The 14,879-nt window shown below is 41.4% G+C and overlaps 2 protein-coding genes across 8 annotated transcripts in view; one reads left to right on the forward strand and one right to left on the reverse strand.

Annotated features, from left to right (window-relative positions):
• The window catches only part of SERGEF (secretion regulating guanine nucleotide exchange factor), a 461,739-nt gene that overhangs the window by 65,875 nt on the left and 380,985 nt on the right, over positions 1-14,879 (forward strand). For 3 of the 6 annotated variants that reach the window (XM_083164592.1, XM_083164594.1, XM_083164591.1), the window contains one exon: positions 927-1,026. The exons of 2 other annotated variants lie outside the window; for them this stretch is intronic. In XM_083164592.1, the coding sequence (XP_083020718.1) occupies positions 927-1,009 (83 nt within the window). In that variant the 3' untranslated portion in view covers positions 1,010-1,026. Of the gene's footprint in view, positions 1-926; positions 1,027-14,879 lie in introns of those variants that run through there. One more of the 6 variants, XR_014465528.1, reaches the window with a different exon arrangement.
• Positions 7,121-14,879, reverse strand: part of KCNC1 (potassium voltage-gated channel subfamily C member 1) — a 121,584-nt gene continuing 113,825 nt past the window's right edge. Inside the window, exons 3-4 of one of the 2 annotated variants that reach the window (XM_083164589.1) lie at positions 10,726-10,914; positions 7,121-8,079 (exon numbers count right to left, since the gene is read on the reverse strand). In XM_083164589.1, the coding sequence (XP_083020715.1) occupies positions 8,045-8,079; positions 10,726-10,914 (224 nt within the window). In that variant the 3' untranslated portion in view covers positions 7,121-8,044. The remainder of the gene's footprint in view (positions 8,080-10,725; positions 10,915-14,879) is intronic. The other variant, XM_083164590.1, reaches the window with a different exon arrangement.

A 14,879-nucleotide genomic window follows, 5' to 3' on the forward strand; every position in this document is an offset into this window, starting at 1 on the left:
ATTGAACACATTCGTAGATATCCTATACGTCTTTGTTTTGTATGAGCTGCATTTACCATTCTCAGACATCTGCGCACCCTCCTCCATCCTCTTTAATGTGATGAAATCTACATTACAATATGTGCACTTGCAGAGCGCAAAAGGAAGCAGGGTTTGCACTAAAAAAGACACTTCAGCCAGACTCTGCTTCAGCCAAAAGTGTGCAAAGATAAAATATGTGCGTATGCTTACAGTTCAAGTCCTTGCAGTATTAATAGAAAAACACCCTGTGGGACATTTTGCATATGGTCCTTGCCACGTGAAGCGTACAGCTTCTTCCAGCCGAAAAAGTGTCCAATTAGGCACAGCACAGGGGTGACAGGAATCATGGTAAACTGCGGTTTGAAAAAGGTAGAAGTAGGATTTTCGAACAGTAAGCTGCAGCTTTATCATATGTCTGTTACAACACTTGGCTCTGAGACCTATGTGACTGTCTATGTAGGAATTTAGCACTTTATGATTCCTCCTTCACAAGAAAGGCTGCTCCTTATTACCCATCACCCTTTGAGTGGCAAGTGAATTTGACAAAATTGGTGTGAAAATTGGCAAGCCAACATTTTTATTCATCATTTATGACCTGTAATGTTTCTCTCATATAGGAAATATCTTTTTTTGTATTACACATTTATTATTTGAATTTATATGACAAATGTGAGCGACGGTGGCATTTTTTGCAGCTGTTTTGAGTATCTCTCAGAGATGTCGGCACTGAAAGGGTTGATATTTGTTTTATGCATGTGTGCTTTAACAGAGTCTGATAGGTCCAACCCAAACATTTCTGGTATCTGATTAGCTGGTAAGGTACTGTATATACATTGACACATTTTGCCGATGACCTGCTAGCTCTGCTTACCAACCAGGTGTACAGTATTTGCCTCTTATTCCAGTTGCTGAGTTTTTAAAATTTGGAGGCTCCAATAAGCATGTGACACCTCTGCTGCTACACTGTTGTCTGGGATCGGCAGGATGAACATGGTGAAAAATGAGAATTTTACATATAACACTTGTATCTGATGCAGACATTGTCTCTCCGCATCTCTCCGAATGGGCATGGATGGAACTTTGAAAGCGGTAGGTACACCCCAGATACTAACAAGATACCGTATCTCACCATCTTACCATGCTGTATTAGTAAATAAATACCTATGCATAAGATATTAATCTTTGGGTTTCTGTAAAGGAATATTACCAGCGTTCTCCAGTAGAGACCTAGAGATTGCCCCTTGGCTACTGATGTTGATAACTCCTACATATTCCACCGCCCGACAATACATCACATTTCATCAATCTTTTCCTTAACAACCTCTTTGCATAAATCATATTTCTTGTCCCGATCTTCATAACGTGACAGGAGTGTTTAGTGACGGTCATCTCATTGGAGTCCATCCTTTCTCAGAACTTAAATCTGACACTTCGGTGAGTTTTGGAGACCCGCAAAGACCTCTACTCAAACAATCGAAACATTATACAAAATGATCTTTGAAAAAACCCGTTTAGCACTTTGATATCTGACACTTCAGTGAAAAAAGCTCTGCAAGGTGTGAATGATACCTACAAATAATACATGCCAGCTCATTAAGCGGAGCAACACTCTACAAGGCCGTATTATGGTGGTGTAGACATCTGAGCTTGCTACATAGACCCAGATGTTTCCCCGGTCATTGCTGGAGATATAATAATGCATAATATACAGTATAATGTCAGTCAAGGATAAGTTCTCAGAAGTCTGTTCTATCTGGCTGCATTGGCTCCCTATAACAACTAATACACAGGTTCTCAAAGTCGGTCCTCAGAACCTTAACATTGTGTTTTATTTGCAGTTTAACAAGTAACTAGATAGAACTTGTGTATCCAGGATGAAACTACATGTATTCTATTACAGTTATCCCCTTTCAGTAACATAGCTTGGAAAAGATGTAATTATAACGACATTTCCATACACTAATTAACGTAATCACAATACATGTTCACATTCTTCTTCTGTAGCCGTAAACCACTGCGCTACACGTTTGGTAAATTGTTCTTGGGTTCATCTACCATACATGCCACTATTCACTAGGTTATCTGTGTCCCGACCACCTATACACACCAACGTCATACTCGGATGACCGTTTGTAAAGGCCTCACTGGCAGCCGCAGCTGAACTCATGGCCCGATCCCGTCCGAACTCGCATTTTGTTTATACGCTGCCTTGTGTGACAACGAACAAAGGACATCCGCGAATTGTATCGAATCAATCTCATTGTCCTCACTTAGAACAAAGCATGTTCTCAAAGCCTCCTTTCAGTATATTCGGGGTAATTCAGACCAGTTTGCCCGGCTGTGAATTGGCAGTGGCCAGATGCCACCCTTTTTAGAGTGAAATCCCATGTAGCGAATTAACGTGCCCGCTGTGCAAATAGATGTGTACGGCTGCGGATCTGTTTGCGGCTGCGTGAATATGTTCAAATCCCGCTTGTCATTAAATTAATTTTACACTGGGCCCATCTCATCGCAGGGCCAGAGATTTACTCGGCCGTGCAATGTTAATCTCCTTGCAAACGGGCAGCGATCAAAAGAAATAGCAGGAGTTCACTGCTGCCTGGTGTCGCGCACGTGCATTGCGGCCCATACAAATGCGCAGTTGATTATAATCATCCGCCTTGCAAACAGGTCTGAATGACCTCCATTGTGCTATCACTGTATGCTGGTGTATGCTGGAGAACCTGGCTTGGCACATTCACTTGCATCTCTTCTTGGGGGATTTACCCAGCTTTAAAATCGTGCAATGAGCAGCATGCTGCAAGTAATTCCCATTTTGCAGATGGTACTTGCATGTTGTACATCTCTGTTCGTAACTGAATGGATGTAATAGGTGGAAATGAGACATTCAAATATAGGCTAAGTTTACTGAGCAGGCTATGCTGGGCTCAGACTTCCAGATGGATATATTGGATTAAGAATAGGGGTGATGCAAGTGTAATCTTATAATGATGTTGGCTATGAACCAAGCGTATAGATAGAGCCGATGCAATCGTATAAATGGGTGCAAATTTGCACTTTTAATTCCGTGAAGGCAGCGCGAGTGTAATTGCCGCACCGGCCCCGCTTACCGCTAATGGGCTAGTTTGTAGCGTGCAGGAATATTATTGCAACAATGTTAAAAATAAGGATAAAAAGATGGAGAACGTGCAACTTTTACCTGCCGTTCTTCATTGAATTGACGCACAATCAGTTTATGGAAAAATGTATTGTTTGAAAATAATGCGCTGATGACTTGGTTACCTGTTATAGATGAGAAGCGTTAGGACATTGGTAGATTTCATCTTAGACCTGTCCATTTCCGTGTGCCCCCTACATGAAAAAAAATAAGGTACTTTCTGTAAAATAAAATTAAAACAGACAATTAAAGGTGTCAAAAAAATCGCCAACTGACCCAAGGTAGGAACTAGTCCAAAGCCTTTAATCTAGTAATTACCAAAACCCACAAACTAACACTGTACCTATAATTACCGATTGCCCAGAGCCAGGAACCAGCATTGCACCTATATTCTTCAAGTGCTTGCAATTTTCCAGGAGCTAACACAGTGCTTGTAATTACTAAGTGTCCAGATTCAGGAGCTAACACAGTGCTTGTAATTACCAAGTGCCCAGATCCAGGAGCTAACACAGTGCTTGTAATTACCAAGTGTCCAGATCCAGGAGCTTACACAGTGCTTGTAATTACCAACTGCCCAGATCCAGGAGCTAACACAGTGCTTGTAATTACCAAGTGCCCAGATCCAGGAGCTAACACAGTGCTTGTAATTACCAAGTGCCCAGATCCAGGAGCTAACACAGTGCTTGTAATTACCAAGTGCCCAGATCCAGGAGCTAACACAGTGCTTGTAATTACCAACTGCCCAGATATTTAAACTAACACAGTGCTTGTAATTACCAAGTGCCCAGATCCAGGAGCTAACACAGTGCTTGTAATTACCAAGTGCCCAGATCCAGGAGCTAACACAGTGCTTGTAATTACCAAGTGCCCAGATCCAGGAGCTAACACAGTGCTTGTAATTACCAACTGCCCAGATCCAGGAGCTAACACATTGCTGGTAATTACCAAGTGCCCAGATCCAAGAGCGAATACAGCGCTTGTAATTACCAAGTGCCCAGATCCAGGAGCTAACACAGTGCTTGTAATTACCAAGTGCCCAGATCCAAGAGCAAATACAGTGCTTTTATTTACCAAGTGCCCAGATCCAGGAGCTAACACAGTACTTGCAATTACCAAGTGCCCAGATCCAGGAACTAACACTGTGCTTGTAATTACCAACTGCCCAGATATTTGAACTAACACTGTGCTTGTAATTACCAAGTGCCCAGATCCAGGAGCTAACACATTGCTTGTACAGTAATTACCAACTGCCCAGAGCCAGGAACTAACACAGTGCTTGTAATTACCAACTGCCCAGAGCCAGGAGCTAACACAGTGCTTGTATATACCAACTGTCCAGGTCCAGGAACTAACACAGTGCTTGTAATTACCAACTGCCCAGAGCCAGGAGCTAGCACAGTGCTTGTAATTACCAACTGTCCAGATCCAGGAACTAACACAGTGCTTGTAATTACCAACTGCCAGATCCATGAGCTAACACAGTGCTTGTAATTATCAACTGCACAGATCCAGGAACTAACACAGTGCTTGTAATTATCAACTGCACAGATCCAGGAACTAACACAGTGCTTGTAATTGCCAACTGAAAGATCCAGGAGCTAATACAGTGTTCATAATTACCAACTGGCCAGATCCAGGAACTAACACAGTACTTGTAACTAACAACTGCCCATACCAGGAACTAACACTGCAACTGTAATTACCAAATGGACAGATCCAGGAACTACCACAATTCTTTATAATTAACTGCCCATACCAGGAACTAACACCACACCTGTAATTACCAACTATCCAGGTCCAGGAACTAACACAGTCCTTGTAATTACCAACTCTCCATACCAGGAACTAACACTGCACCTGTAATTACCAACTGGGCCAGGTCCAGGAACTAACACAGTGCTTGTAACTAATAACTGCTTATAGCAGGAACTAACACATCTTTACCAACTGCCCAGATCTAGGAATAAGTGCTGTACCTGTAATCTCCACAGATAAATAAGCTACCTTTTGTATGAAGAGAACCCCAAGACAGATAGTAAACTTATTTTGGGGAGAAGAAACATTCTCAAGAGGACAAGTGGAGGTGTTGCCCCTAGCAATCAATTAGCTTGTAGCTACTGTATTATCCTATAAAATGTACTTGATAAATGATAGGTAGAAGAAAATCAGTTGCTACTGGCAACTTTTCGAAACCTCTTTCGAAGGTTTGATACATCTTCTTGAGCAGTCACCTATACCTTGTAAGTCATTTGTTTGTGTCTGGATTCCCTCAATGTGCCTAATGTTGTGCTTTATAAATAGATCATTAGAAAGCTTTAGAGAACATTCGTCTGAATGTATGCCGAAATGTAAGTAAATGCGGGGGAGAGCCCAGGCGTGGGTTCCCCACCAATACACTCTTACTGATAGGGGAAGATAAGTAGACAAATTAATTTTCAACTCGGGTCACTCCTTTAACAGATGCGCAAGGGATCTGTGGCAAAGTTTCAACAAAATAAAATGCCAAGAGACATCCCGGCTCCTGTATCGATCTTGTCAAACTGAGCTGCTAAATGTTGGCTAAAATCATAAGGAGATAAGTAAATGGATTATATGACAGGATGCAGAAGAGACAATAACAATAAATTACATACAAAGTGTGTAGACTTCCTATAGCTTTCGTGAGTAACGATGTCGGATACCTGAGGTCTATGGGCCAGATTTAGCTTTCCCAAAAAAGCAAGGAAATGGGCAAAACCATGCTGCACTGCGGGGGGCAGATGTAACATGTGCAGAGAGATTAGATTTGGTTGGGGTGTGTTCAAACTGAAATCTAACTTGCAGTGTAAAAATAAAGCTGTCTAACATCCGATAGCTGACAGTATTTATCCTGCACAGAAACAATATTAATGCATTCGCTTCCCGAAAATGTGCAAAGAGAGTTAGATTTGGGTGAGTTATTTTGTTTCTGTGCAGGGTAAATACTGCCTGCATTATTTTTACACTGCAGTATAGTTATCAGTTTGAAGTACACCCCCCACCCAAATCTAACTCTCTCTGCACATGTTACATCAGCCTCACCTGCAGTGCAGCATGGTTTTGTCCATTAGACAGTGAACCAGAATAACCCCCATTGTGTGTATACTATACTGGGTCCATGTGATATTTTACATTGTGTATTACAGTGTTCCTACTGATACATTACTGAGATATAATTCTTATGTCTATGTAAGTTTCACCATCAGTGTCTGTATGGCTCACCTTTACACAGTGACGTCACTACCTGTGACATCACTAATCACCAATTATGCACCGAAACAAGCCACGCGAGACTCAGGTGATGAAAAACACCTTTTCCGCTCAAACTAATTATCAAAACATCTGTAAATATCCCTTGGTAACAGAATGGTAAATCTCACGGGTTTGTCCTAGATGACACAATATGGGTTTTACCTTCACCAACCCTGTAGTCCGTGGGCATGTTGGACAAGAAAATGTGTTGAAACATTTTAGAACATAAAAGCACCATGCTACTTACCTAACCTGTATTCATGCCAAAACAAGCAGTTTGTATATTTATAAATGGACAAATGACTGCATATCTCCTCCATGGACATCTGTCCCATATACACATGCACAACCTGTGGGACACAATGACTTCGGCACGTTCATGGCTATCAACATGCCTTACCTGTATTCCCGAACTGATTTGGAAGAAGTTTAGAAGAAATGACCTGCACCTCAAGACTTCTTCAAGAACAAACTGATAGCGCGGGCCCTTAAACCTTGCGGTGATTTTGCTTTGCAGATTGATGCACCCGCCATCTTTCCGTAGTCTCTTGATACATGCAGAGACAAATACCCTATGACATCATTCCTTAAAAGGATCTTATCTCACTAACCGTCATGTTAGAGACCCAAATAAGCATTTTCTCTCAACTTGTGGATACAGCAGGCAGTAGAAACCATAATACAAAATTTATTTCATGCAGCTTCGTTGTTGCATAACAGGAGCATGCATCTTTGCGTCAGACTTAAGAAATTGCATACAATGCAGTTCTGTTCTCATTTTGACAAACATGTTTCCTGATTTTTATACTGCGAGTCCCAGTATTAAATTAACACGTTTCAGTTTTTTTTTTTTTTTGTTATATCCATATAGATTATTTAATAACAATCTTTTTTAGAGATAGTCATGTTTTGATTTATACATTGATAACATACAGTAGAACCTCAAAATGGAATGTCAGTATAGACCAGCTGTTACCCAGTCAGATCGGGTTCCTTGTTCACAAGCATGCCAAGGAAAACAGGAAAACAGGAAGTTTGCCAAATGTACACAAGTAAAAGTCTTTTTTTTAGTCCATGTATTGATGAAGTCTGGTCAATGTGACCGATGGATGCCAGAGAGCAATTCTGTTATGATCTATCAGTCCCGCGTACAAAAAAGCAACCCAGAGCAGTTCAATTTACAGTTTAAAATGTATACAGTTTGCTACATAATGTGTGTAAAATTAAGAGCTTTAAAGGAAAATATATGCATTTTTTTTTTCATTTCTTCACAGAGTTTTGTAATTCTAGTTCTCGTTTGTTAACGATTTTTTTTTTCGTTTGTCTTTTTTTTTATACATCATGCAATTCATGCTAAATGAATAGAAGTTTCCTCTACAGTTTTTTTTTTACATTTTGGCCGTAGAAAAAAAACAAAAAACAGCCTGCATCATTCTTAATTAACTTCACCGGACACCTCGAAGAAGGGCAGTTGCCTTTAAAAATCTGTGTGACGTTGGTGTGTTTGTCCGTATGCAGAGGTTCTGTCTGGGTGACTCTAACCCATCACATTTCTCGCCTCGTCCCGGGCATTCATGGCTGCCTCTGTTTGCATATTTAGCAATGACAGGACGCTCTTTGCAAAAACATGCCTGTAAAGAATACAATGAATACTTAACACTTCCTCCACGTTCTGTTTAGATTCAAGATGGTAGATAACGTTTTCTAGAGAGAGATAGAGAGAGAGCTACTGTACATGCAGAGGCAGCCAAATCCATTTCCAATTGAGCTTATATCCATGCAGGCAACAGAACACCTTAGTATTGCTTTCTAACTTAATAGGTGCCCATGCATCAAATCATCCTACTGTGCTTTTTGCAGACTCCCGCAGGGGTTCCTATGGCTCAAAGATTATCCTGAGAAGTAACGGTTCTTCATACGTCTCCACGTTTCCACATATCGGTAGCAGCCAGCGAGATCCGATATTAGCCAAGATAAAAAAAGCATCATACTAGCAAGACACTATTTTATATGGTGCATCCACCCTTTTGTCCTATATATATATATACCAAGATCATGCAGCATATGGCCCGCCAGAATAATGTAATGCCCACGTTCGGTCGTCTTTCTCTCTATTTGAGATTTTGCTAGCAGTTACGTACCAGCGGCACCATGCTCTTTAAGATGCTACCGTAAGACACTGGAGCGTAGTAATTTAGGAATGACTGCACAGCTTTAGAACATTCCCTGCTACTGATCCATGCTACATGACGGATGGGGTAGAGAAGGGTGAGAAGGCATAATAGTGCAGGATGTGGAAACTGGAGGCGCGATATCACATTCCCAGTTACATTAGCTATGACATTTTTTTTTTTTTTTGTTAACCTTCGTTTGGAGGATGGAATGAAAAAGTACAGCAGTGGAATCAAAAAGTTGAATGGAATAAGAATGAAGTCAACAGTGTCACTTCAGCGGAATTCCCATGCACTGTTACATGCTGAGAGTCGTATCACTTGGCAACAATATCCAGCGGAGCCAAACTACGGAAAGATTACAAGGTCAAAGATCACATAGGATATTTCAACGTTCCACACAATACAACGTCTAGCTCGCGTTCCTGCTTGTGTATGTGCTATTGTTTTGTGGCTTGACTTTTCCTTACCCAGTCATTGGCAATATTTTCCGTATTTGGGAGGAAAAACAGTTATGGGCTCGCAATTACACCTATTATACTTTATTAATGTTTTTTTAAGTAGCATTATAAGTAAATTCGGCTAATGCTGCACAAGCTTCCTTCTCTGAAATAAATGAGATTTCTGGGGGCGGTCCAAAAAGCAACAATTTTTTTTTTTTTAAAGGAATTAATTTGACAATTTAAATCTTTTTTTTTTGCTGACACCACCAAATATTCTGAATATTAATGAATTATGAAACCGGTATGTGTGTTTGAACTGTACGGGCACCCATTGAAATTCCAATGGAATCTGCGGATCGACATGCAGTTTTGGTAGTTGAACGCTTGCATGCATTCCTTCTGTTGCCATAGTGATACCACCCGCTTGCTTGCAGCTACTGACATAGCATGCGGCCATCATTTTGCTATTACACATGCAGAGGGGCACAAGTTGGCAGACAATGAAATTAGGTCATGACAACAATAACAAATGCTTTTAACAAACGTCTGATGGGCCAGGAAGTGGCAACATAAACATTCTTACCAAACAAATCTTCGGTTTTGTTTTTTTTACACCGTTTGTTTCCTTATGTCCTTAAGGATAGTATGAGTTTATTATGTACCAGAACAAGCTTAGTTTTTTATGTCTATGTATGTATGTCTATGTGTGTGTGTATGTATCTATATTTATATATGAATAGATATACAGAAACACACATTATGATCTGAATATAGATCATATGTTTCAGGATCTACATCTTCGTCAATGAATAACCAGTTTGTTCGTATAAGTAGCAATATTGTATCACAATAAGATGTGACGGCAACTATCCTGCAAGCCTGTGTAGTGTCACAAAGCAGGGGGACTGGACCCCACCTATGTCGACATACTGTACAAGGAACAATACCCATTATTGTGGCAGTCACTGGTCTAATGGAAACAGTGCGGGAATGATAATGTAGAATTTCCTCCATATAAAATATAGGGATGCTGTCGGCATCCCACCAGTCAAGATTCCGGCGTTGCACCTACCGACGCCAGTATCCCAAATGCCTTCAGAAGCCAACTCTGGAAACTCAACAGCATCAGGATGCCAACGTCGGAATACCAACAGCCGGCAGACATCCCGATTGGTTAGTATGTGGGGAGTGGTAGCGGCTGGTGGGGGGGAGTGGGTTAGGTTTAGCCACTAGTGGGGGTACTTAGGGTTAGGATGCAGGGAGGGGAAGGATAGAGTTAGGCTGCTGGGAGATGTGGTTAGGTTTAGGCACTTAGAAGGGGGTTTGGGTTAGGCTGCAGGGTGGGGGTGGGAGGTTAGGCTTAGGCGCTAGTAGGGAGGGTTAAGCTACTGCAAGGGAAGGTTAGGCGGATAGGGTTAAGGTACAAACAGGACTCCTATGTATCCCATTTCTTGGCACAATTTTGGTTTAGACCAGGTCTGTGCAACAGCTAAGCCCTAACAATGCAGCATTTTTACAAGAGAGTACAAGGCCAGCCCTCTGTCCACACGGTGTCGAAGACTAGACGTGTTGTAGATATGCATAGGAAATATTTTCTCTACCTACATAACATGCTGAGCTATTGGATCAATCGAGTTCTTCTGCTAAAAACTCATCTACATACCCTTTCTTACTCCTCCATCCGGCCGGCTCGGATAGTCCTCGGGTGAAAGGAGAAAGTAGGGCCCACCTTTCTCCCGAGTATTAGACTGTGTAAAGGACAGGCCCTCATCGGGCGTTATTGTCTGGTCTATGTGGGGACAGTCTTCATTTGCCAGCGCTGCCTTGGCCACCTCTCCATTCAGTTTGGAATCTTCAAACATAACAAGAAGGCTATTGGAAACACTGATCATTGTTTGCATACTGTATATGACCCAATCACACTCGAGAAGCCTCCAATACACTAATAACAGACTGTGGTGTTCCTTCTGGTGTGACCACACAATCATATGGAGGAGCTTTGTGCTGTACTTTTAACTTTGTTATATATGTATCTCTTATATTGTTGTAACTGTATATGAGTTGATCCACAAATGTGACAATGGTTCACCAGAAAGTGTGTCACAGTCTGCTACATCTGCAAGAAAAAATATATTCATACCTGGACAAAGAGAACCTCACTTACTTACAGTACTTACAATATAAAAGAAAGCACATTACATTAGTGGTTGTCCTGGAGATAACAGAAGCAATGGTCCAACATAAGGAATGTGTGTGTGTGTGTGTGTGTGTGTGTGTGTGTGGAATGCTGATTCATGCAGTACTAGGGGCCTAATTCATGTTTGCACGCAAATGTAATTGTGATTTTCTTGGCTACAGAGCTGCTAATGTTAGCAAGGGAAGCTGCCACCCCGGAAGGAAAAGACACCCCCCCCCCCCAGAGCCCATTCGCAATTGGGTACACATAAGCAGCCTATACGCAATAAAGGAGTACGCAATTACTGGATGCATCAGTAGCAACGCTGGCACCAAGTTTATCTGACTTCAAGAACGCACCTGACAGCATATCCACGCCCTCAAAATGGCATTGACACACCTGTATTTTTGCTGCCACACCGGAGTAACAGCTCCAAACAGTCACTTCCTTTCAATCACTTTTCCATGAACTCCTCATTGCAATCGGAAACGCATCAACCCCATGCGCAAAGCGATCGCAGTACGTGCGCAGTCTGCCAAAAATATCTGTTAGGTGAGCATCGGCTATTGCGTACAAACATGAATTAGGCCATAATTCTTATGCAATTAATGGTGAGGGCTCTATGTTTGGTTTCCTGAGGGGGGTGGAATCGAATGGAGTGTGAATTGCTCAACATGCTGGTTTTTGGTGATTTTGGTAATTTGCAAATTACCGGATGTATTACAGGCAAACTTACCAGAAACCAATGATTTTTTTTTTAGCAAGAGCAGCTATCCCGATTTATTAATATAATAAATGTACAGTAATAAGCAATAATAACAAAACTCACTGAAAATATGTTTGGGGGAAAAATTGCTAAAATCTACAGGTGGTTTTGAGAACTATCTAACCTGTCACATTGTAATCTAATTGTCCTGTTCTGTTCTGCACTGGTGTCTGTCCTGTTGGGGGTGCAGATGTGTGCCCCTACTACGTACCTCAATGGTGTTTGTAATTAATATGTTGCCCCTCGGTAAAATAGTGTCTTGTGCCCTTGTATTATTGTTTATAATAAACTAGTTCCACTTCTCTAAAAGAAAATAAAGTACTGCCCTATCTTATAATAGATCGCATTCTTCAAATAAATATTGATGACCTATTGTTAAATAATATAAGTTGTGCCCCAATGTTGTGTTTGCTCCAATGTAGGGCCAATGCGTATTGAATGCAACGTTCTCCAAGCAGCACCAGGCGCACAGTTACTAAAATCACGCGGCCTGGTTAGTTAGTGGTGCACGCCCATTTTGCAAATGCCTTCTCCCAGTTCACCACACCTGATTTGATGGTGAATAGAACGGGCCTATTAGAGTAGGGAAGGTTAAACTTTTTTGTGTTTTTTTTTTTTTACTAAGTCTTCCCCGACAGGAAATATCCTCAACCTATTCAATGCTGCCGTTAACGAAAGCATTAAAGGGTGTCAGATCCGACTTTTTTTTAAAAGTTGGATCTCTTTTGTTAGAAATGGTAGCGGATTGTCAAATTCAGGCTGTTTTTCTACAATCCATGGCGATCCACGGACTATCTGATATTCGTCAGCCGGGACATTGAATTCCGACTAACGAGTTACGGTTTGAAGAAACGAAAATGGCCCAGAATTCCGACTGTCTGGACTTTCCGACAGTCGGAATCACATATTGAATACCCCCCCCCCCCCTCAGCCTCGTAACAGCTTTGAAGCTAATCGCAGACGTAAAAGAAGAACTGGTGCAAGTGAACCTCCTGGTCCCTTACAGCACTGCTAGTATTGGGTGTCTTAAGCTGTGAGCTGTACACACTATAATTTTTTTAAACAATATGCATGATGATATTGTCGACAATATTATCGTGGAAATGATCTAGTGCAGGCATGTCCAATCTATGGCCCTCCAGCTGTTGTGAAAGTCCCATCATGCCTTGCCACAGTTTTGCTATTAGAGAATGCTAAAACTATGGTAAGGCATGCTGGGATGTGTAGTTTCACAACAGCTGGAGGGCTATAATTTATCCATGCCTGGTCTAATGTGTACGCGCTATATTGTGTGCTACTGTGGGTTGTTAACGACACCTTCCACCCCCTCTGTTGTCTGAGCATGCAGTCAAATCTGCCAGTATCACCAACAACTGCATGTTCAGTGGCTCCGCTGATCATATGTGTGTATGCCCTATATTGTTATTTAGATAATGGGTACAATTAATATATGAGTTTGGGATATTGTATTTTGAAATCTATTATCTATAAAGTTTTCAAAACAACATGAAAGTAAAAAAAAAAAATGATTGCTGCTCAGAGATGATGTCATGAGCTCTGACATCACTGGGTTCTTTCTTCTACAGTCAAAATAGTTAGCATTACCTGGCTAACTATTTCATGGGGAAAGAAATACATGAGGGATAAAAGGAAACATTTTTCTGTTAATATATTATTATTTTATCCACTAATTGTGCATTGCTTTCCACATAGTTTCCATATAATATAACACACATTTGTACATTAACAGATAGTATCAAAAATGTACAACAAGCCTACAATATTGGTAGAAATGGGGAAATTGGTCCAGTCATCACTGCCAAATTTCAGATACGTGCTGTCGACAAAGCAATTTACGGAGGCTACAAATACTCTGGGTAATTAACGCCTTTTGGAAAATCAGGCCAATCACAGTGCTTGAAACAAAAATGAGCCAATCAGCAAAGCCCAGCAAATATCACCTGAGTATGTAAGTAATTGCCAGAAATTGGTTGTTGGCGCCATATTTCTAAAGATAATGCAGAATTATTGTGCACAGGCGGATTCTGTCCCCGTGCCAGAATCTTTGTGATGTATGACCATTTTTTTCAGGGTGATAGAAGCCCCCACATGTATCTACACTACTCCCCTCTATTTTTAGAATGACCCCTGACTAAAACATAGATGTTCACTATACTTGTAATTAGCACTGTTACTGAGGTAGATCTGCAAATGCCCAGGAGTTACGCTATGGTGTCGCTCAATTCTACAACCAATAGGGCAGAATACCTGATTGTGGGCCTGATTCAGCTTGGGTTTTAGTTTTGCGAAGATAGGTATTACGTTGTGTGGCATAATGTGTAATCGGCATTATGGTGGGTGGCATTATATGTAATTGGCATTATGTGTAATGGGCATTACGGTGTGTGGCCTTATGTTTAATGGGCATTGGGGTATGTTTTAATATTTGTTATGGGCATTACTGTGTACATTTTTTCAATGCACATTCGGTGCGCAATGTCCCTATTTGTAGTGTGTGTGTGTGTGTGTGTGGGGGGGGGGGGGGGCGGGTGGATGAATTATTCTGAAGCCCATATACACAAATAAGTCACCTATTTAGTTTGCATTGATGCTCAGTAGGCGGTGATAGACACGCCCCTCCAGTGGTGCACTCTCTAAGAAAATGGGCTGTGCACGCATATGCTGGCGGCGCAGCCTAGCTGCAAAGTCGGTCACAAGCTGGACATTTTTTGGGGGGGTCACAGCGGCTGCATCTGAGGTCACGTGGGGGTGCTAAAACACTTGACCTGTAAAAGGCACAGACTAGTCTCACACTCTAACCCTTGAGCAAAAGCTTTTGCACTTGTACACACACACATATATATATATATATATA

Source organism: Crinia signifera, chromosome 11 (assembly GCF_055691185.1).
Source record: "Crinia signifera chromosome 11, ASM5569118v1, whole genome shotgun sequence".
In the NCBI taxonomy this organism is placed as follows: domain Eukaryota; kingdom Metazoa; phylum Chordata; class Amphibia; order Anura; family Myobatrachidae; genus Crinia; species Crinia signifera.